The sequence below is a fragment of the Drosophila santomea genome, chromosome 3R (genome assembly GCF_016746245.2).
Source record: "Drosophila santomea strain STO CAGO 1482 chromosome 3R, Prin_Dsan_1.1, whole genome shotgun sequence".
In the NCBI taxonomy this organism is placed as follows: Eukaryota; Metazoa; Arthropoda; class Insecta; order Diptera; family Drosophilidae; genus Drosophila; species Drosophila santomea.
Genome location: NC_053019.2, coordinates 3,652,946 through 3,674,966, shown reverse-complemented (window position 1 = coordinate 3,674,966; position 22,021 = coordinate 3,652,946). Strand labels below are relative to the sequence as shown.

Genomic DNA, 22,021 nt, shown 5'->3' with positions numbered 1-22,021 from the left:
TCTGGCGAATTTGCGCCGTTCATTCAATTTGCACTTACTCTGGCGGACTTCCTCTTAAATTAAACGATTTAAAAACTACTTCGACGCGCTGGCCAGGTCCTGCTAGGAAGGTGTAGAGGCATTGGCGCGAGTGATTGCGATGGTTGTGCAGCAGCGGGGCCGAGAAGCTGCCATTCTGGGGTCCACCGATCCGCGACACGAAGGTCTGATCACACTCTGTGGAAAAGGACGAGAAAAGTGGGGCGGCGAAGTTGGCCCACCACATGGCCATTGATAAGTTTACAGGATGTTTACTGTTTACTGCGGGGATATAGACTAGACATTGACACACACAGCAATACAGAACACATACACAGAACGTTGCAGCGGAACAAGAGCTGTTAACAAGGCATGTCAATGTGTGGGTGTGTATGGCTTTGTGTGCACAGAGAAAAATATCAGCAATTTACTTATGAAACTCCAGCTAGGGATCTTTGAAAAATCCACTATAGATATCAAAAATAATTCTTTTAATTTTAATTTTAATATGATTCTAAGCTTAAAGCATCATCTCATAGAATCATAACAATTCATCTTTTATTTACGTTTTGATTGTTCATAAAGCGAATGTATTTTATGAATCCTGTTAAACTGCTTTCATTTCAATATCATTTAGTTAATTCTTTTTTAATAATGTCAGCAAATACGCAGGATTAAACTATTTAGCTGATTAGATAGCATAGTTACACTTTATGCGCACTTCAGATCTAATCTTTTGACTTCTTCTCTGGCGGGTGTTTGGTTTTCGTTTGCTATGTGTACAACTAGGAAGCGATTTCAGTTGGTCAACTAGGGCAACTGGAACTACGGGTGGACAGTAAAACGCAACTGTTAACTACGGGCGCGCATTGCAGGCACTCGCGCACCAAAAAGCAAACACACACGCGCGCGGCCCAAGGCGCACACACACACATCGAGAGGGGGACTTGAACTTGAGGCGGTGTGTGTGTGAGTGGTGTTGGGTGGTGGGTGGTTGGTGGTTGGTGGTTGGTTGTTTGGCTGTTTGTGGGGGGAGAGGGAAAGAGAGAAAGGGTGAGATGGCGCCACCTACTTGGCGATTTCATGGGTCGCGACGACACCTCCAAATAGGCCACCACCGGCTGCATCCAAGGCTCTCCGTCGGCGCCGTTCGACTTTAAATGAGCACCGCCTGCACGGTGGGTTGTAGGTGGTGGTGGGCGGAGTGGGTGTGTTTCGAGGGGTGGTTTGAAAACGGGGGGTAGACAAATAGACAGCGTTAATGATTTCAATATGCTTGGATTGGGGCACCTGCTCTGTTTCAGTCACAACTTGACGCCCAACATGGAAATGCGCTTCTCGACTTTATGACAAGCTGTCCGACCGTCTGTCCATTTGTTTGTTTGCTCACACGCTCCGCATCTATCTATCAAAATGGCTTTTAGCTTTCAGCATTAGGCTTGGGTGTGGGTATGGGTATGGGTGCTAGCCACACGATAAGCGAATCCACCGATAGTGCAGCTGGGAAAGGAAACTCATGTACTCGACGTGCGTCGGCTGCCGTGGCGTATACGTAACGTAAACTACGAGTGCCTGTTTCTGTGTGCCAAAGCCAGCGGAAATTATTAAGAGCTTTCCAAAACACACACACAGATACACACTGCGCTGCATTGTTCAGGGTGATTCGAGCAGCATCCACTTCTTTTAACTTCCAAAACCCCGTAAGCCTTTTATTAGACTCTTCCATGGAAAACACTCTGCTATATTTTTAATTAGTTTAATAAATGGAATATAACTACTCTGGCCTTAGCTCGATGAACTTCAAATTGCTGAAATACCATCAAAAGCAAGAGGCACAGGAGTGTGTAGGCAACTATTGCTTTTCTTGTAACTTGAACTTTGGACTTTCGTTAGTTTAGCACAAATTTTGTTCAAGAGAATAACAAGTCAGGACTACTAAATATTCTTTTCATCTCTGCATTTAATATATGGTCTTTTTGTATCATTTGTATTAGTTGGTTTGTAATTTGCATATATTTTATTACTATGGTAAATATGTTTTTATTCATTTGAGACGGGCTTAACACCTGTGTAAATAGTTGTTTAACTATTAACTATTCATTTTAGGCATCCGCAAAATTATGATTGATCCAATTTGCGTTTAGCTGACAGCTTTAAATTCCACATAAATGGCCACAGCGGTTACAAATTAACCAAAGCCTTGGGGGCGTTCCGTTTGTAATTAAATTCGTTTGGGAGCACATAATAAATGAGTCGACCGACGGATGTGTTTGATTTTCGGGGAGAAGGTCGGTTTGGGCCATGCTTTGTGTTGGCTTTTGTGGCTGTGTAGCTGCAGCTGCGGTTCGCAGTTGCCCAAAGTACGGGCTGGGTTTGAGTTTGGGTGGAAATCAAATTCGGAAAACTACTGGGATAAATGACGGCCTCGAATTTAACTGACTAAACGGTTTGCCTATTGATTTTGTGATTTCACCACCGTATACTGTATACTCCATGTCAACATTGTGTTGGCCAAAGCCCCAACTAAGCCGTTTACATAATTTCCACTTAATAATTCACGCAACCGAATAGAATCCCTTTAGGCAAGCGATCTGTGCGATTATCCCTGCTAACCGCCTTTGTTTCCCGCGTTTGGGTGTTTGAAATTAATTTTCGAAAACCCACACCCACACCCACATGCACACATACTGAGCCGCGACATTTTATCCGAAATGCAGTTTACTAAACAGCAAATAAATGGCGCACGAGCAAAAGTTTGCTCATTAAAATGAAAGCGGATTTGTGTGGCACTCACACACACCCACCTCACGCCCCCGCACACCAACACACGTTGCGTGCAGCGACGCAAGGCTGACTACGTGCCACAAAAAATATAAAGAACTCTAGGGAAAAGTTTCTGGACAATGCGATACCCTGCGTTCAGATGTATCGCATAACTTATGGCATCTGGCTAGTTTATATATTTATCTGAGTAAGAACATAAAAAACAATTTGTGTCATGGATTTGGATTTCTTACAACTTCGTGGCCTACAGAAAGGAACAGTGTTTCAGAACTATTTATTAAAGTGTCTAAAAGTATGCTACGATATCCAAATATCAGCGCTCTGAGAATCCTGTTGGTAAAGGTATGCTATTTTCAAATATTTATCAACAAATAATCTAGTACCTAGGACTACGCGTTTTTAGGGCTTTCCGGTTTTCCGGTGGGCCCCCTTTTCGCGAATACCATATAATGTGAATGTGTACCCTTGTAATCCGCGCTTACCGCGTAGAAAAACTAGAGGCGTGGCCGTGACGATGGGCGTAGCAATGTCAACCGCAGCACAAAACGCTGGCAAGCGGAAGCTGCCCCACCCCCTCGCACTGCCGCCCGCTTTTCGCACCGCAATGACAATGCGCAGTAAAGTGTCAATAAATTTTATGCAGACGCCATTTGCATCGCCATAAATATTTTTGTTGTGTTCGGCAACGCATTTGCTCTTCTGCTCCGGCATTTGTTTTCTTGCCATCAAGCCCCCTTTCGCTCAACGTCCCTCGACGCCCCTGTCATTATGTTAATTTACACCTTTTGTTGGCTGCGCCTCGGTTTCAATGCCATCGCAGATGGAACAAAGCCTGTACAATGCAGCAGCTTTTAATTGCGTGCAGTGAAAACTAACTGAAGCAATGAAAAGCTGCTAAATGGCAGCAATTCCATTGGGAAAACAAGTTGTCTGCTAAATATATTTACCGTTTGCGAACAGGTGTAATTGGACGAGGAACTGGCAGGCTCACACACACCTCAGCCTGCGGCGAGGCGCAAATAGCGCCCCAAGGATGCGTGTCGCTAAATGCTCCCGGACCGTAACCCAAACCGAGACCGAGACCGAGACCAAGACGCTGACGGTGACGATGACGATGATGCCGATGACGAAAACGTTCCCCAGGAGGCACGTAATACCACTGATAACCCAACCGACACTCACCCACACACGCACACAAGTTGGGCCAGGCGACAACAGGGAATGTGCCTTGGATTCTCTAGAATTTAATAATCCCAAACGGAAGTATCTCACCACTGAGATATTTGCATCTCCAAGGATATAGTATCTTGGAAATTCCATTGAATATCCTTGGAGATGGAACATTTTGAATACAAAGACCATTCCTAATCATTTTTCAAATATTAATTCAATTTGTAAGCCACTCAGGAAATCTGTACTAATCTCCTTAGAATTGTTTTTCTTCGATTGTATGTATGTACTTTACACATTTTCACTTGTTCATGAACTCTAGCATACCGAAGCTTAGGCCCTTGTATATACTTTTTCGTGTGAGTTTAGTGAAACTTTTAAACTTTCAATCAAAAAAGGGAAAACTACTTACGCGAGGCGTACGTTCAAGTTACTTTTTAAATCGAGACATTCTTTGCGGGCTCATTTCATTGCGACACTTTTGTCGCCCTTCTGAACATATAATCTTCAGTGCTGCTGCTGTCTACTGCGGTAAGTTCCCCATCACCTGATCCTGCCGCCTGCTGCTGTCTGCCCGGGTTTCCTGCTCGAGTACACACTTCTTGAAAATTTAATGGCTGACACTGCTGTCGGCACTTACACCGCCACCCGTAGTGTCCTTGTATGAGCCTTCCCCAAAACCAGTCGACCACAGACCCATCCTCCAGTACCACTCCCATTCCCTGCCCCTGCCTCCGGCATCCCCTGCGACACCTTCGTGGAGGAGCTCATGTTACAGACAATTTGCGTTAAATTTACAAGTAACACCGTTCACCAAATACGAGGCCCAAAACCAGAGGGACGGCACAGCGCCTTATGTTGTTTTATTGCTGACTGGCATGCCGTTCTGATACACGGATTCTTGAGGGGCTCACTGAGAGAAAATCCTAACGAAAGCTTAGAGAATGACAGGATGCCGTGTTTAATGTTTTATGAGGCTGCTCTGAGTTGACACATTTTGTTTCTGACAAGCTCTACTAGCTAATTCCACTTGCCACGCTAGCATTTTCCAATTGTTTTATGCCAAATCAAAAACACTGCGACAAGAACTTTGCAAAAATCATGTCATGTTCTTTGGCAGTTTTTAAGCAGATGCTTAAAAGATGCTTCGGAAATAATTGTAAACCACACACTGCAGATAACTTGTATTTCCTCAGTGGATTATATCTGACTGGCTTGCTGCCATAACCAAAACCCCAGATGGGAAAATGGCAACAACTTTGGCAACAAAACGCCGACGACGGTAACAGCAATTAAAGTGGATTTTCATGAAAATGAGTTTTCCTAATAGTTTATTCCAGGCCGAAAAATAAAATCATGGCGATAAAACGCGTTGATTAAGACGAAGGCAGGTGAGTGCTGATGTCCCAGGATGATGATGAGATTTTATGACTATGGATGGGGATCTTAGACACAGCTGGCGTTTGAGACACTCAAGGCTGGATTTTGGTTCTGGCTTTGGGGCTGGTTATTTCGAAGTGGAGGTGGCTGGCATAATTATGCATATTATGTTGCAGGGTCCTAAGTGCATATTTGCGCTGGCTATTAATTAAATTGAGACTAATTTATGGCCAATTAGTTGGGTGATTAAATTCAAGTGAATATCTTGAAGCTCATTAGTTGCTCTGCGAGCGGGTTAAATTCATAATTAATATCATGCATACGCCCCGGGGGTCACAGAGAAACACAAAGCAAAGCAGCCCGAGTTATGCCCAACTTTTGGTCAACCTTATAGTCCACTTGAGATCCGTCCTCTGGCTTTGGCCTAAACTCTTTTGCATTTATTTATGCACTTTGCCGAGATCCCTGAACTCGATGACTGCAATTGAGGGCCGCTTCAACATTGAACTTTTGACTACGTCGAACCAAGAACTTTTATATCGATAAGTGGCAAATAATAAAATTGCCTGTGGCTGCTACTCACGCTTTTGATTGACTCTTGCGAACGTACCTGCAACGAAAGAGGGAAAAAAGAGTCAATATGTATTAAGTGATTTTCCGAGATGAAAGAGCTGCGCGGAAAACAATTATCGAAGGCATTCACAATTATCACATAATAATGAAGATTTAAATACGTAGACGTATCTTAAAGATACATCCAAAGTTCCGAGGGCAGCTAAGTTAATAAATTATGGAAAAATGGCATCCACAACATAAGTTTGAAGTGTAAAGGTGCCGGATGCATCTCACATCTTTGCAGAGGTTAATAAGGGATGGCAATTAAATGACCCGAGAAGAAGGAGCAAATTGACATAATGGAAATGCAAGAGGCAGTCAAAGAGATTTGAGGGGGCAGATAAGAACACCGACTGCCACTCGAGCATCCTTGAGTGTCCTGCCAGCGCAGGCGATTTCAAAGATACAATGCAATATCACCAGCAGCCAGTCCTGTGGCCATGGCACGGAAAAGAAAGGAACTAAAGGATCGAAGGGAAGGTGTGGAGGTGGGAGGCGCAATGAGCAGCAGAGCAGCAAAAGGACTCAGTTCGATAAGCGCTACATTATGCTGTCTAGTCGGGTTTCTGCTGAAGCACCTCGTGTTGCATGCCGCTAATCAATCATGGCGTGTGGCATCCTCAGTTGGAGCAGCCAACCCAACTCATCCGAACCCAACCCAAGCCCAACCCATCCAACCAGCTAGTCTTCCAGCAGCTGCCTTCAATGGGCAATTATTGATTGATGCCAAGTGCACATCGCAGGGGGTTTCAGCATGGTAGGATGGCGCACGGGTTTCCATTTGGACTCGCTGCATGCTGCACGATGGGGCTGCCTCTGAAGTGGCCTGCACTGTGCCGTAACCCTGATCTAGTGCCCCTTTTCTGCAGCATCTGCTGTCAATGTTAAGATTTTAGACATTGAAATAATTCCTTTGCGGCGCCTCGAAGCTTAAAGTTTTAATTTGTTGTTTTTCTTCATCGGTGTTGCTATGTGTGTATTTGTGTGTGTGTGTGTGGCAAGTTTTGTGTTTCGGTTTGCCATTCCAAGTGCAGCACTTCATTGACTTCTCTTTTCCTGTGCGGTCTTTTGGGTTTTGCGCCACTGGACCTTATTATTTTTCGGAAAAGTTTTTCTAGGTCTTCCGGCAGAATGCGTTATATTCTTACTTAAAAGAAATACATTGATTTCACAGTATTTTCCATAATTGCAAGTCAATGATGTCGGCCCCAGAATAATGCTACAGAAAATTATTTTTCACAGATTTGCTCTAAAACGTGTTCCGCATACTTAAGGCCATAGAAACCAAGCAAATTTATTTAAATGAGTCAGGAAAATTAAGTGGAAATGCGTGTGCCGTGGAAGGCAATCTGATTGTATGGCAAAATGGGGAAAATACGCGAGATGTAGATAAGTAGAAAACGGGACTAAATTTTAATGCCGCTCCGGCAAACCTTAGACAAATAAAACTATAAATATAAACGTTTGCGGGGATGTCAAGGGGAAATGTATTTACATAAGTGGCCTGCGACTGGCGCACGTGTTTGATATTTCCTTTAGTTTTATGTCAGACAATGTCAAGCCTACATGCACACGCACACACAGATACACACACACTCACATCCGCACGTTGATAATTCAATAAACTAAACAAGATTCTGTGGGAGATTTATGGGTGTGCTGAACCCGACTTTCGGCAGTTGAAAAACAGCTCGTGGCGGTTTATAAATCTTCATTTCAGCACAAAGACATCCAACAGCACACACACACAGACACACTCTTAGTCGCTTATTAAAATGCCATTTTGGAGTGGGGGGTTCATAAATTGCCAACACTTATGCTCAATAAATGGGCATAAATCTGGGCCCGCCTCGCTGGCGGCATTAAAATGCGTAGCGACACGGTCAAAAAAGCGAAAGCAGCTTGCAGCTTCGAAATAACAAAAGCATCCGGAATGTGCCACAGATGAAAAATATGTCCGTTGTGTGTGTTCGGTGGGCCAAATCTCTGTTTGTTGTCGATTCATTTTGCACGGCTGTAATTTGGTTTTAAAAACGTTGGCATTTGTTACATCCCGGCAACACAAGACCGTTGTTCTTAACGTGCCCACATTAAATTGATGGCCTAGACAGCTTGAGGGCTGGCTAAATTGATTAATTGGCTGTTGACTCAGCGCCATTTCGGCCACTCCACTTTCGTGGCCATGACTGCTGCGAAAATCCACCCTGAAAACTAGCCAGCCAATTGGTTTTGCTACATTCCACAAAACTGCATTAAATTTCTAGTCATTAGGCAGCAGTTTATGCCCCATCCCCACGCACTTCGTCCTTGGTCCTGCCAACATTAGGTGGACATCCTCTATCTGCGCTTTACACATCGCTGACTGCCGAATGCAATTCCTGGAGCTATCTGGCATCAGGCTGCCATTGTGAGGCCTTCCTCATGCAAATGTAATCGAAAATAATGAGATAGTTCTACTTCTGGAAAAATCACTGAAGGAGAAAACTTTTTCTAGTCAGTGGAAGGAGGAGAAAAAAGAAATAAAGTAGCTATTGTGCAAATTATTATTTCATAAATCGACCAATTTTATCTGCACTTGTAACACTATGCAATTTAAAGTGAATTTAAGCCACATATTTAAAATCTAATATTTAACTACATAAATCTCGTCATCTTAAATCTTGGAAAATGTATCTACTTAAATAGGTCGGCGTTTAGTTTAATCTGCCTCCTTCGCCCCTGTTTTTGCCAGTTGTTGTGCGTTTTAGTTTGGCTGTCGATTTCGACTTCCTAATTGAGCAATTTCCTTTGGGTAATTGCTTTTGCGTACTGTCGCATTTGGACTTGGAAATAGATTCAGATTCAAATGCAGCATCAGACTGCGATTGCGATTCACATCCGCGCCCACCGAACGCCGCCCACGATCTGCCCTGGAATTGGACAATTAATTTGTGTTAGTAGCAATTCATAAACAAACAAATTGAAATTGGAAGCAGCGCCGCATTTGCATAATGCCGACTAAGTGAAAAACCAGATAGGCACTCGACCATTTCGAGTGTGCTTCCAGGAGCGGATGCAGCTCGAAAACCCTCGACACACACACCTCGCACACTGTTGATATGCAAACGCAGTCATAAAACGTGACATTTGCCGTCAGCTTCAATTTGGCCAAGGAATTGAATGGCCATAAAGTGTGCGAGTGTGCGGGTGTGCAGGTGTGCGGGTGTGTGTGTGTGTGTGGCAAGAAGGTAGCACAAATTCAAAATGAAACGTAATTTGCATATGGAGGTTGCGGCGAAAGGGCAGGGGGCGTGTTCAAGCTGCTGGGGGCGGCTTTTTATGCACACCCAGGACACAGCAGGAAATCAAGTGGATGAAGTCGGGACAAAGCCAAAAGGTAAAGGTAGAACTTGCCCTAATCTGCATAATAATAAACCACACAAACACAAAACATGAAAACACACATAAATTGCCACCCACCCACAAGGCTGCTCCATTTGTGCCATATTTAATGCTGTGTAAATTGAATTTCCATCACTTTATGATTACTTGATGCGGACTGAGGTGGAAATACTCATCAAGTTGACTTTTTGTCCGGCATCCTGGAGTTCCCTCTGGGATCGGGCCCATCCAAACTACATGGAGGACTTTCCAGTTGCCCCATTAACTGGACATATCAATTTTAATCAAATTGACAGGGGCCTCAGCAGCAATGAAACTTTATTGCCCACCCTCGTCCTCGTCCTCGTTAAGTCGGTCGATCTATGTATCTTTAAGCCTCGAAGAGTCTTTCTGTAAAACTATTCAGAACGTTTTTTACAACACGTTAAAATGTTCGGCTTACCTTGTTCTCTTCTCTGACTTCGCCTACTTTTGTTGATGTTTGTAATTAATTAATATATTAATTTATGCGCCGCGCGTTGATCATTTGTTGAATATTGTATTCGCTGAGCCTGGCATTTGCATTGATTAAAACTGAATTGAGTCGAATTGAGTGGAAGTTCTTTTTATTATCCTTTAGAGCGCACGTACGTTCTGCGTTGAATTGATTTAATCGGAGTAGTTGGTTGTTTGGTTGGGGTCCAATTAAATTATAGTTTGTGGTGCTTGAAGTTTCCTAGTCCATTTGATTTTAAGTGAGTAAGTTTCATAGTTAATAACAGCTTATATTCTATTCACGAGATGTGGCTACTTTTAGGTACACGTACACGTAAAACTTATCCAAAAGTTTTTGATATATAAAATGCATATCTCCTCTGCTATATAATTCATATCTTCCATATATTCAAGTAGCTATATCTTTGCTCCAGTTCCCGCTGAGAATCCCACAAGGGATCTACCTTCATTGCTGTGCAATTAACAAGTGCAATTGCTGGCATCATTCCGAATTGATATGATCTTACGGTATATTAAACAATTGAGCTCTCCAGTTGCATTCCCTATTGTCCTGCTTCTCCAATTTCCATTCATTTCCATTCTTAATCGTTTCATTTTCTGTTTCCCAGGTTTTCCGCTCATCAATTCTGACATCGCCGGACTTTTAATATAAACTTATTCCACTTTCGTGTGTGTATGCATGTATATGGTATATATGTTGTATTCAACATCTTTAAAACATCAATAAAAATCGGTTTGTTAACAACACTTTTATAAAAAAGAACGCAACTTTACGACGGTTGGGTTACACATATATATATATATCTATATATCCATATATCCATATATAATTACGTAAGTATTTCTAGATATCTATATATTTTTGTATTCATAGATTGTGTGTCTATATATACATTTATATTAACAACACTTAACACACAGAAATGCTACATGAAGATGTTTGTGTTATTAGCATGCGGAATGTTCCAAAATTTAGTAGCTCCTTTTGTGTTGGGTTGATTTCTCGATTGATTTTTGCTTCACAAATTCAAAATATTTCACATCACAGCCAATGGATACTGACGATGGGACGCTTTTACTCCACTCCACGTGCTCCTCTCCTGCTCTTCCTGCTACTTCTGCTCCTCCTGATTCTTCTGTTTCCTCTGCTAATTTTTCAGCCGGGTGAAAGTGATGTTGATGATGATTTTGCGAATGCTGCAGATGCTGATGAGGTGGCAACGAAATTTTTGCTGGCGGCCCCAGCAAACTAACAATTTTGAGGGGGCCTCTGTTATCCATCTGGGAAGTTGCCGGGTCCCAGCTGGAGCATGTCTCATTTGGGCTCCTCGATGGTCTGCCCGACCACTATGATGATCACGATGAAGACGGCCAGCAGGACGAGGATGCAGCAGATGGCCACGGCCACCATGGCGCTGTTACTCATGCGGGACTCTTTTTTGCTTCCTAGTGCCTCACTTTTGAATTGGCTTCGATGTGTGCTCTATCTGTATTTGTTTGGGAGAGAAGGTGAGGTGGGAATTGGCAAATTTGCATATGTGCCACTGCGATTGAGATTGCCTGGCTGTGCACAGTAGAGATTATCGTTCGATCCACTGGGCCATCACTTGTCATAAATCCCCACCCCCTACACCCACTATGAATGGCACTGACAAATGCCATAACCACCACCTATCTGCTATCACCAACCACCCACAGATACAAATTGCCTGCCATAAATTGCGAGGGCTGCCTATCAGCCGCTCGACTGTGCATGAAATGCCCGACAGCCTGTGGACAGCCCAAAACTTGTCGCCACCAGTGCGTATGTGTGATATCCCTCCCCATGGCCATGCCCATACCCATACCCTTGCCCACGCCCATGCCCACTCACACCACCCGGCTCACTCACGCACTTCATCAAGAGTGACTCGAGTGGGGATTCGGCCAAAAATCACAACCCATAAGGGCGAGCCGAGCTGTCCCAGAGTGACCGAGTCCTTTGTCTGCCACTGACACATGATTAATGCTGTCCTGTCCGGCCGGAGAGAGTGGGTCCTTGCACTTTTCTCCACCCGAATGCAATTTCAAGTGTCTATTATCCTGTCTAATAGCTGCTGAGCTGCTGAGCTGAACTGCTCATCTTCCGCCAGCCCGACAATAATTGCCAGTGCATTATAAGTCCTGGCATGGCAGCTCGGGCTTACGACACGTATACTTAATTATCGCTGCTGTGCACCACTCCAAAGGGGGGCGAAAATTCAATTACAACGAAACAAAACTTGACAAGCCATCCATTCGATACATTGAGAAGCGAAAATAAAACATAAAAATAATATCGAGTTGATTGCGAGATGCTTTCGCGGCTCTAGCAAAACGTTGAATGCTCTTTTAAAAAGGTCAATTCATACATGTTGCACAATTATTTATATTTTTATATTTTTATTTGCGCCAATGGATAGATAGATCATTATCTGACTACTTACCAATATACATTACGCTTATATCCTACATAAAAATCCCAACTAAAGCGATTACATGTGATTAACATTTCGAAAGAAAATCAGTAAGAATATTTTTTTATTAAGTATCCCAAATCATATTTTGCTTAAGCGTACCATGCATTCAAGATATCGGCCATTGTTCGAAGGGTATAAAGTCATCAAATAAATGTTCACTTTATCGCCGTTTTTTTTTGCTAAAGTGAAAATGGCTGACACCATTGAATGAACGCCGACATTGCTGGCCAAAACAGGAACCAAAACTTGGAACCTTTGATAAGTTTCTGCAGTGCCAAATGGAAGGTGAGCTGAATGGAATAAAAAAACAAGAGAGAACGCTATAGTCGAGTTCCCCGACTATCTGATACCCGTTACTCAGCTAGTGGAAGTGCAAAGGAGAGTCTTCAACACGGACAGTTTTTGGCGCTTTGTGGGCGTTAGAGTGGGCGTGGCAAAAAGTTTTTTTGCAAATCGATAGAAATTTACAAGACGAATACAAAAATGAAACAAGAGAGAACGCTATAGTCGAGTTCCCCGACTATCTGATACCCGTTACTCAGCTAGTAGAAGTGCAGGTTTGTGGGCGTTAGAGTGGGCGTGGCAAAAAGTTTTTTGGCAAATCGATAGAAATTTAGACGACTAATACAAAAATGAAAAAATATCTAAACATTTTTCAAAAGTGTGGGCGTGGCAGCTTTGGGCGGTTTGTGGGCGTTAGAGTGGGCGTGGCAAAACGGTTTTTGGCAAATTGATAGAAATTTACAAGACCAATACAAAAATGAAAAAATATCAAAACATTTTTCAAAAGTGTGGGCGTGGCAGTATTGGGCGGTTTGTGGGCGTTAGAGTGGGCGTGGCAACATGAATCGACAAACTTGCGCTGCGTCTATGTCTCTGGAGTCTGTATGCCCAATCTAAACTTTCTAGCTTTTGTAGTTCCTGAGATCTCAGCGTTCATTCGGACGGACAGACAGACAGACGGACAGACGGACAGACAGACGGACGGACAGACGGACATGGCCAGATCGACTCGACTATTGATCCTGATCAAGAATATATATACTTTATATGGTCGGAAACGCTTCCTTCTGCCTGTTACATACTTTTCAACGAATCTAGTATACCCTTTTACTCTACGAGTAACGGGTATAAAAATATCAAAACATTTTGCAAAAGGGTGCGCGTGGCAGCTTTGGGCGGTTTGTGGGCGTTAGAGTAGGCGTGGCAAAAAGTTTTTTTGCAAATCGATAGAAACTTACAAGACCTGAATCGACAAACTTGCGCTGCTTCTCTCTGTTCTCTCTGTTCTCTCTGTCTCTGGAGTCTGTATGTTTAATCTCAACTTTCTAGCTTTTGTAGTTCCTGAGATCTCGACGTTCATACGGACGGACAGACGAACATGGCCAGATCGACTCGGCTATTGATCCTGATCAAGAATATATATACTTTATATGGTCGGAAAAGCTTCCTTCTGCCTGTTACATACTTTTCAACGAATCTAGTATACCCTTTTACTCTACGAGTAACGGGTATAACAAAGGAGAACCCTATAGTCGTGTTCCCGGGCTATCAGATACCCGTTATTTAGCTCGTGGAAGTGTGAACGAAAAATGTCAACATTTTTCTGGCACAGCGGAAGAAAAGCAATAAAATTTAAAAAAATATATAAAATTCAAAAGTGTGGTTGAGACAGTTTTGGGAGGTTTGTGGGTGTTAGAATGGGCGTGGCAACATGAGTAAACAACCACTGCGTCTACAACTCTGGAATCTGCATGCTGAAGAATCTCAACTTTCTAGCTTTTATAGTTCCTGAGATATATACTCTATGTGGTTGGAAGCGCTGTTGTGTTACCTAAGTGTTACCTACTTTTCAACGAATCTAGTAACCCTTTTACTCTACGAGTAAAGGGTATAATATTGCCCTACCCAGTTCTCGACCAAATGACCACAGCTGCTGTCAGTCGTTATCAACGGCAACTAGAATTGAATTTTCACAGGGCCAAAAGGACAACAAATTCGCCGAGCTTAAGGTTGTAGGAAAGTGTTTTGAGGTCGTGTTTTCGTAAATAACCTTTTAATTAAGCATTGCCATACTTGGCATCAGCAGCAGGTCCTGTCAATGTTTGTGGCAGTTGCCATTTTTCCATTTGATTCGCCGCACTTAGTGGCTGCCCGCTGTGCAAATTCGTGTATAAAAGGCTTGGCCATTGAAATATTTATTTTTATTTATTTGGGCCCATTTGTCCCGGCTCTGAGTGCGTTTAAAAACGCTATAAGTAAGCCTGGAACTAACTGACTTTTTGGCCCTTCTTACGGCTGGTATTCGTGACTCAATTGGTCTTTGTTTGCCGTCCTTTTGAATTGGTCAATTAATATTAATGAAATGCTCATCCTCCTCTCTCCTTTCCCCCAAACGCAGTTTGCCTGCATAAATGATGCTTTCCTGTCTGCTTTACCTCCTAATACACACACGTACCTGTAATTTGGCCCAAAAAGCAATTCACAAAAACTTAAAATTTCCCACGTCAGCTTGCCAGCAGGCAAATTATGTTGTAACAAGTCAATTTATCAGTTTATTTTTAGCTTACACATGTAAGCCGCAGGGTCATCAATAAAATCATATTTGCCGAGCGGCAGGCGGTAAATTAAATGAAATGCAGCCATCGCCCAGGCATCGAGTCGTATACGCAACGTGGCCAAGTACTTGACTGAATTGCCAGCGTTTCTGTTTTATGACTGACGGTAAAAGGCCGAAATGATATTTATTTTATATTTGTTTATTGTCGGTTTTCTGTGTAATATTTCAGCATATTCGTGGGCAGGGATGTCGGGTCGGAGTCACTTGAAAAGACTTACTACACATTGCACTGACACATATTGTCGGTCCGTCAGGCTTCTTTGTCTATGAGTCTTAATTAAATTAGCGCCAGAAGGCGACGAGCCACAAACACAGATAAACGCAGAAGGCCAAGATGACAGGATAGCAGCCCCTCATAACAAAGGAAACGCCAAGGAAAGACGCTTGTCACTGCCGCACTCTATACGAGTATGTGTGTTTGTGCTGTGAAATAAAATAAATTTTTGCAATTTCGTAAGTTTTATGCGCACATTTGCAAAATTTGTTTATGCTGGCGAAAGGCGAACGGCGAACTGAGAAAGGACCGAACGGGTGGCTGAGGGTGAGAGGTCATAGAACAAATGGGCCATGTCGTGGCCACCAAAGGGGTGGCATGCGTGGGGAAAACAGGGGAAACGTGGGGAAAAGGGGCGGAAGATGGCGCCCTGGAGTGCGTAGGCACTGCCAGTGACGTTGGCAACATTTCTGCGTGCCGTCGTGTGCGCTGGCACATAAATTCAATTTGTTTCACCAGCGAATCGTTTGAAGGGTTAACGCTGGCCTAACTTTCCAGGCCCGGGCAGAAAAAAGAAAAAAATTATGGAAAATTGCACGGGCTTTGAGAACTGAGAGGGGAGCAAAACGTTTATGATATTGCATGCAGAATTAAAGCCGCCAGGCGAATGCCGAGCGAGTCTGAGCAAATTTATCCTTTGTCAAGTTCAACTGCACGCCGCGACCTTGGCAGATGCGACTCAAGGAGTCCTCTCCGCCGAGTGCCGTGTGTTTGTGCCTGTGACTGTGACTGTGTGCTCCCGATTGCGACTGTCTTTGTGGCTCTGCACAAGTGTGTGTGCGTGTATGTGTGTGTGGCAGGACAATAGCCGCATAAATGCTCGAGCACTGCTTTAAGCCTGTCGCCTTGTTGTTGCGCTGTCTTGCCATGTCACAAGTCGAAAGTGCATTAAAATAATTGCACTTGTTTAGGCGGCACTTGGCAACTACCAGTGCACGGCTCTGATTTAAGAGCAGGCACCAATACAAAGTCAGGTGTAACTCCGGCCATTTTGATGCAGTCCAAAATGTAGAACTGGGAAACCCCTATCATCTGTTCATTAAAAAAATTATTTTAATGAGTTACCACTCTCACCACGAGCCGAAAATGCAATTAAATTGATAGATAATGGATACGATTTCTGCATTCATGTTACATGAATAAATTTTTTTTGTGTGAAAAGGTATTTGTTTGAATTTTAATACCCTTAATATGGTATAAATAGTCAGCTATTAATTCAAGTTGACTTTTATGGCGTCATGTTTTATTTAAGCAAATAATATTCAAATGTTGTGAAAAAAGAAACGGGTATTTATGAAATATTATTGCTGTGTAGCATTGCAACTTTAAAATATGATCTTAGGCCCATAAAAACCATATAAAACGTTGCCTTAAAAGGATTTTCTTATTACCAAGGAAGCTTTATAACTACTATATCGATTGAATGAAATAGATTAATATTTATCAGGTATCAGCTTTCCTGACGTATACTTGAGACGTGGTCCTGTAGTTTCTCTCAGTGTACATGTGAGGCTCACGTTTCCGCCTTCAACTGCACTTAAACTTGATTTCTGTGTATCCTTTGTCTTAGTTCCTTGGACATGCGTCTGGGCCTCATTGTATTCCACATGAATGGGGCTTATACTAGTATGCAGGCATGTGTGTGGGTGTGTGTGTGCCAGTAAGAGTGTGTGGGTATAGCCTCGACACAGTAGCTGGTGGGTGGCGGCCTTCTCTTGGCCCGCTTCCTGACCCAGCTTGTTGCATGTTTCACATTGGCTTTTATGAGGGAGATTTTAAAAGCTTACACAAAGATGCTCGACTCTCGTTTTTCTCTCGTTTTATATGCATTCACGTATCACAAAAGAGATATTTAAATATGCCAAGGAACACGCGACAAAGATTAATGAAATTCCCGCCTTAAAGCCACATCTTTCTAGCTAAATGAATTCAGATTCCTCAGATGCGGAAACAATGCGAACTTGTAAGCAGCACATCGCTGGCATATTTCGCGTTTACCAACCAGAAGTTAGGATTCCCGGAAATATTACAAATTCAAATTGGCTAATCAGCCATAAAGCCAAGGCCCAATGCTTCTAATATGCCAATTCCATTAGAAATGGGAAAAAAGGTATTTGGCGAACAGTGCTGACTCGGGCTATTTGAATTGGCTTCCTGTCGCAGCCTTTTTCGTTGTGGCAGCCTCTGTTTATTTATAATTCGATTGGAAATGTGTTTGGTCAAAGAAGTTCATTTCGATGGCGCCACCTCATAGCATTTTCCGATCATTCGCGGTTTGTTTATCTTTCTGTGTTTAGGCTTAATTACCGTGCCATTTCATTCATATTTAATGTGTCGGAAAGTTCTGCCCGCCCGCACAGAAACTCAATCGAATCGGTCTGTGAGTGCTCGGTTAATGATTTTTATTGAAATCGGCATAGTTTTCACTCGACTACCCCACGGTCCATAAATTCATAATGCAAAGAGGGAAACTTTAGCTGGCTATTTGCTCCGTTCAAATAGATTAGAAGATTGATAGACCGGCTGTAGCTAAGTGAGAATGACTTCAACTTTGGGAACTACTCGTAGTTGATTGGCTCAGACAGTTTCTATTAGCTTTTCGTGGCGGGAGATGCCAGCTAAAAGGTTGCGAGTATTGTTTGATCGCATGCCGAATACTTCATGTCTCTTTTTCGCCAGTTAATAAGGTCTTAAAGCTCGTCGTATACCTTGTGCAAATTTGATTCCAGAGGTGGCACATCAAAAGACGGTCCCTTTTTAATCAGCAAACTCATTAGCATCGTCCGCTAACTAAATACAAATTAAAGGAACAGCATCCACAGCTGGCAAAGCCTCTTGCTTTCCCCTTTTCCACGCTTTTCCGACTCCTCCTGCTGGTTGCTAAAAAGTTTTCCCTTCGCAGCCGTCAAGTTGATGTAATGAAAAAGTTGCAGCATTTTTCTAACAATATTTTCCCAGCTTATATCACATGACGTGGACACGATGGCTACTTTCTACTGGCAAAAGACAAAGCTGCTGCAGAAAGCCTTCAAAACAACCAGCACGCGGCACAGGGCGCTAATTAGTTTCGAGTCGGCGTTTTGAATGGGGAAATATTTCGAAAAAACATCGCTCATACGCAACGTTGGTCCGCACCCCCAGGGCATTATTATAATTTTGGTTGGGAACAGCAAGCAGCAAACAGGAAAACGGAAACAAAACTAATTTTTATTTCGAAATGCTGGCGCGAACAGAATTAAATAAACACTTTCGCTGGGAACTGGAGACCACGCCCAGCACTCAATGACGTTTTGCACGTAGCTTTTCTCGTGAGCAGCCGGCGGGAAAATCGCTTGCAGTAGTGGAAATTGAACAAAGGAGCAAAGGAAAACCATATGAGCAACGAGTTAGCAGTCTGGAAGCGAATCCAGTGCAGCTCATTATAAAATAGCCAACGTAAAAACCTTATTTCCGTTTCGGGGGCGGGTCAAAGGTGCTCGCTCCGGTCCCGAAAATTCACTTTGAGATCCCAAACAGAAATTTTAACGATGCATATAAAAATCCGGCGACGGCAAATGAATAAATAATTTATGCGTGAGGGTCCTAAACACTCGAGTGGCTGGGTAACATTATTTGCAAAGTTACTCGGCTCCCCTCCTTTTCCACATTTTTCACCTTTTCCTCCTTTTTCTTCACATTTTCAACACGTAGCAAATTTTATCTCTCTATTACCCGGTGGAAGTAGCCGGATTTACTGGCAGTGCCTCAGCTGGCGAAAAAGGGTTGAGTTTTTCCAGCCCCCGCTGACTTTTCACGGGAGTCCCTTTGGATTATGTTTGCTTATCACCTGGTCGGCTATCCAAACAAGGTGGGAAACGATTGCCGCCCTCTGTTTGCATATTTGGCACGTTTCAATTTCGCAGCGATTGCCGAACTGCATGCAAATTGCAAGTGGATCGCACTTTTTCTACGTTTACTGCTGCATATAGCAAAGAAAAGAAAAGAAAGTTGATGATACTCGTGGACTGTGTGGATACACATCAGATTAAATTGGGAAAATGCTTTTCGTGAGTAATTATTACTACAAATAAGATGCAATTTTGGGTAGGCAGGTTTGAGTAACTAATTGGAATGTTGAGAATGTGATGAAACCTCAATAGAAAACCGCTTACAATGAAACGTGAGCGGGATTTAAAAATGAAAAGTAATTTACAAAATGTTTACAAATATATTAGAATATTGGGAATTCGGTTAGAATAATTGGTTGTCGTTATTAGGGTGCTTATAATAAACGTGAACGAAAATAACAAATTTTGTAACGTTTAAAATCAAGGTATAAATCTCTTGAAAAGAATTGCATTAATTTGTTATTTTCGTTTCATTTCAAATAACTTCTTCTGCAACTATACCGTATAACTAAAATTGTATCTCGATGATATTAGGACCGTATTAGGATCGAACAAAAATATATTTTAATCTAAAAAGTACTAAATTGGAAATCAAAGATGTCACTTGTCAGTGGCACGCGTTGCATGGACGGAAATCGGAAAGTTCGCCCGGACTTGGAGTGTGGCTCCAATTAAGCAGCTGGCGGACATGTGAAACAGGTGAGACCTTGCAGAAGTTGTCATACCTGCCGTGGACAGATTTCCATCTCCATCGCCATTCGGCCCTTTTCTTCGGTCTTTTCCGCACTTATCATGTGTGTCTGTGTGTGGACTTATTGCTGCATTGCAAACAATACGAGGGCCATGCTGTAAATCCCCCAACAATTGCCTGCCTCCAGTTCGTTTTGTAACCTTTCGTTGCCCAGATTGCCCTCCTGTGTAAGGACGGAAAGCACCCAGGGTTACCGATTAGGAATGTATGGCCATTGTGCATGTGAACTAATAACGCATTTGTATGTTTGCTTTTGAATACGCCGATTTCGCTTGAACATGAACTCATCCTAGGAACATTCGCTCAATGCAAATAATACCCTTTTCGCTTAAATGAGAATTTTTCGATGAATAGCATTGCCATGTGGCCCGATTCCAAGAATCAATTTACATGGCCATTCTCGTTTGGTCAAAGAAGTAGGTGTCATAAACTGATGTTAAATGGAAGCGCAGCATTGTAAGTGTGGCTATAAATAATTTAATACGCAACTCTATTGGCTCTCATATTAGTTGTTATAGGAAATTCCATTTAATATTTCCATTTGTAATCAATGATTAAGGTATTCTTATTTAGAATTGTTTGCCAGTCTGTTTTGTTCTCAAAAACATTTACATTTTAAATTGTTTGCACCCAAAAAATGTTTAATTTCAAATGTGCAGTGAATCAATGGACTAACTGTGTTAAATTTTAAGCACCTGTGATGCTTAAGTCTTTAATTCCACCAACTGATTCTTGGAATTACCTCCCAAGCCTTTTTTCCCTATTGATCACCATAAATAACCCACTCCACAATCTTATAAATGCCCGCATATCTCAATTGTGCACCACAGCCATGGCAATTTCAAAAGAATATGTAATTTAGGTTCCATTTGAATATTTACGTCTCGCTGCCGGGGGCTTTCTCAATTGATTTGTAATTCACTTTTGTGTCGAACAATTCCGCGATGAGCTCTCCGTTCCTTATCGCCGGGATTGGATTGGCCGGATTTTGGATTTTGACACCGAAACGGAATGCTTAAGCAAACATTAAAATGCAAACGCAAAGGCCGAAGCAATAAGCAATAAGGACTGCGAAGGAAAGGACAGCGGACCCTAATCGAAGGTTCAAAGCGGGAAAAGTGCGCGCGTTGCTGCGAAAACTGATGCGAGGTCCTGTCGCACGATGCGATTAATGACGCGTTGCGATGCGATGTAATGCCGCTTTAGAAGCTGGTGGCAAGCGGAATCCGGAGCTGGTTAAGTTGGCTGAGAAGCGAGTTGCGTGTGTGTGCCGCACGGCCGACAGAAATCGACTGACTGCGCTCGGCTGCTGCCACGGCATTTAAGGCATAGAGTGAAGTCGGAAAAAGTGAGAAAACTCGGAGAAAAAGCGAGAGAGCACCCTGCGATGACATCAAGTGAAAGCTCTGGCATTTAAATCGAGAGGCGGTTGTTAGTCCACCGCCAATAGTACGGCTGTGAAATAAATCAAATTGAATTTATGATTTCGTTTTTGTGCACTTCTTTTTCCACTTCTTTCACAGGATTCACAGGACTCCTTGGCGCAGCCTCCTCGAGTGGATCCTTCAAGTTGTTTGCCCCCGGATTTCATTTCGCTGCGGCTCAATGAGCCGTCGATTCTGTTTGTTCGAGTGGCCGACGAGCGCTTTAATCGCCCATCCAAAGCCAAATCCGCCACTCGAGACAGCTGGCAGGTGGCAGATTCCAGGCGGCCAGGTGGCAGGCCATCAGGAGGACCCAAAGCTGACAGGTGAGAATCTTGTTTAACCTCGGCTGCCGCTCATTATGCTCCTTTCGTTGGCCCGACTTGGCCGTTTCGTCTCGTTTTGGCCGTTTGTGCGGATAATTGCCGCCTCCGCGCGGCTTCAATTTAAATTGCCAACGAACTTGGCGCGCCTAATTTTCGATTTCATTTAATTTGGCGCAAATCTCATTAGGGCAAAAACGTCGCCCAAGATAAATGGGAGTGTGTTTTTTTCTTGCTGTACAAGGCATCCAAGGCATCGAATCGCAGATACTTTGACCTGTGCCTGGGGCACTGGCGTCTTTGACTTTCCCTGCTCCGTCCGGCATGCCAAGTCAGCGATTTATTTGGGCCAAACAAAGGCGGGATAACCCAGCAAACATTCACTGGCCAACTGATAAGCG

General features: G+C 43.1%; 2 protein-coding genes across 9 annotated transcripts in view; both read right to left on the bottom strand.

Annotated features, from left to right (window-relative positions):
• The window catches only part of LOC120451825 (dorsal-ventral patterning tolloid-like protein 1), a 42,077-nt gene that overhangs the window by 8,203 nt on the left and 11,853 nt on the right, over positions 1-22,021 (bottom strand). For 4 of the 8 annotated variants that reach the window (XR_005616411.1, XR_005616412.1, XM_039635798.1 and 1 more), the window contains exons 1-2: positions 1,091-1,170; positions 39-216 (exon numbers count right to left, since the gene is read on the bottom strand). Coding sequence is in view for 5 of the 8 variants with exons in the window: in XM_039635798.1 (XP_039491732.1) it covers positions 39-216; positions 1,091-1,145 (233 nt within the window). In the remaining 3 variants the exon portion in view is untranslated. Of the gene's footprint in view, positions 1-38; positions 217-1,090; positions 1,190-22,021 lie in introns of those variants that run through there. The other 4 variants (XM_039635795.2, XM_039635796.2, XR_005616413.2 and 1 more) reach the window with 3 other exon arrangements.
• LOC120451840 lies at positions 83-21,153 on the bottom strand. Its single transcript, XM_039635817.1, has 3 exons — positions 20,755-21,153; positions 9,791-11,330; positions 83-216 (listed from the first exon to the last, which is right to left on the bottom strand). Exon 2 carries the CDS (start codon positions 11,267-11,269, stop codon positions 11,159-11,161), a length of 111 nt encoding a protein of 36 aa, XP_039491751.1. The 5' UTR covers positions 11,270-11,330; positions 20,755-21,153; the 3' UTR covers positions 83-216; positions 9,791-11,158.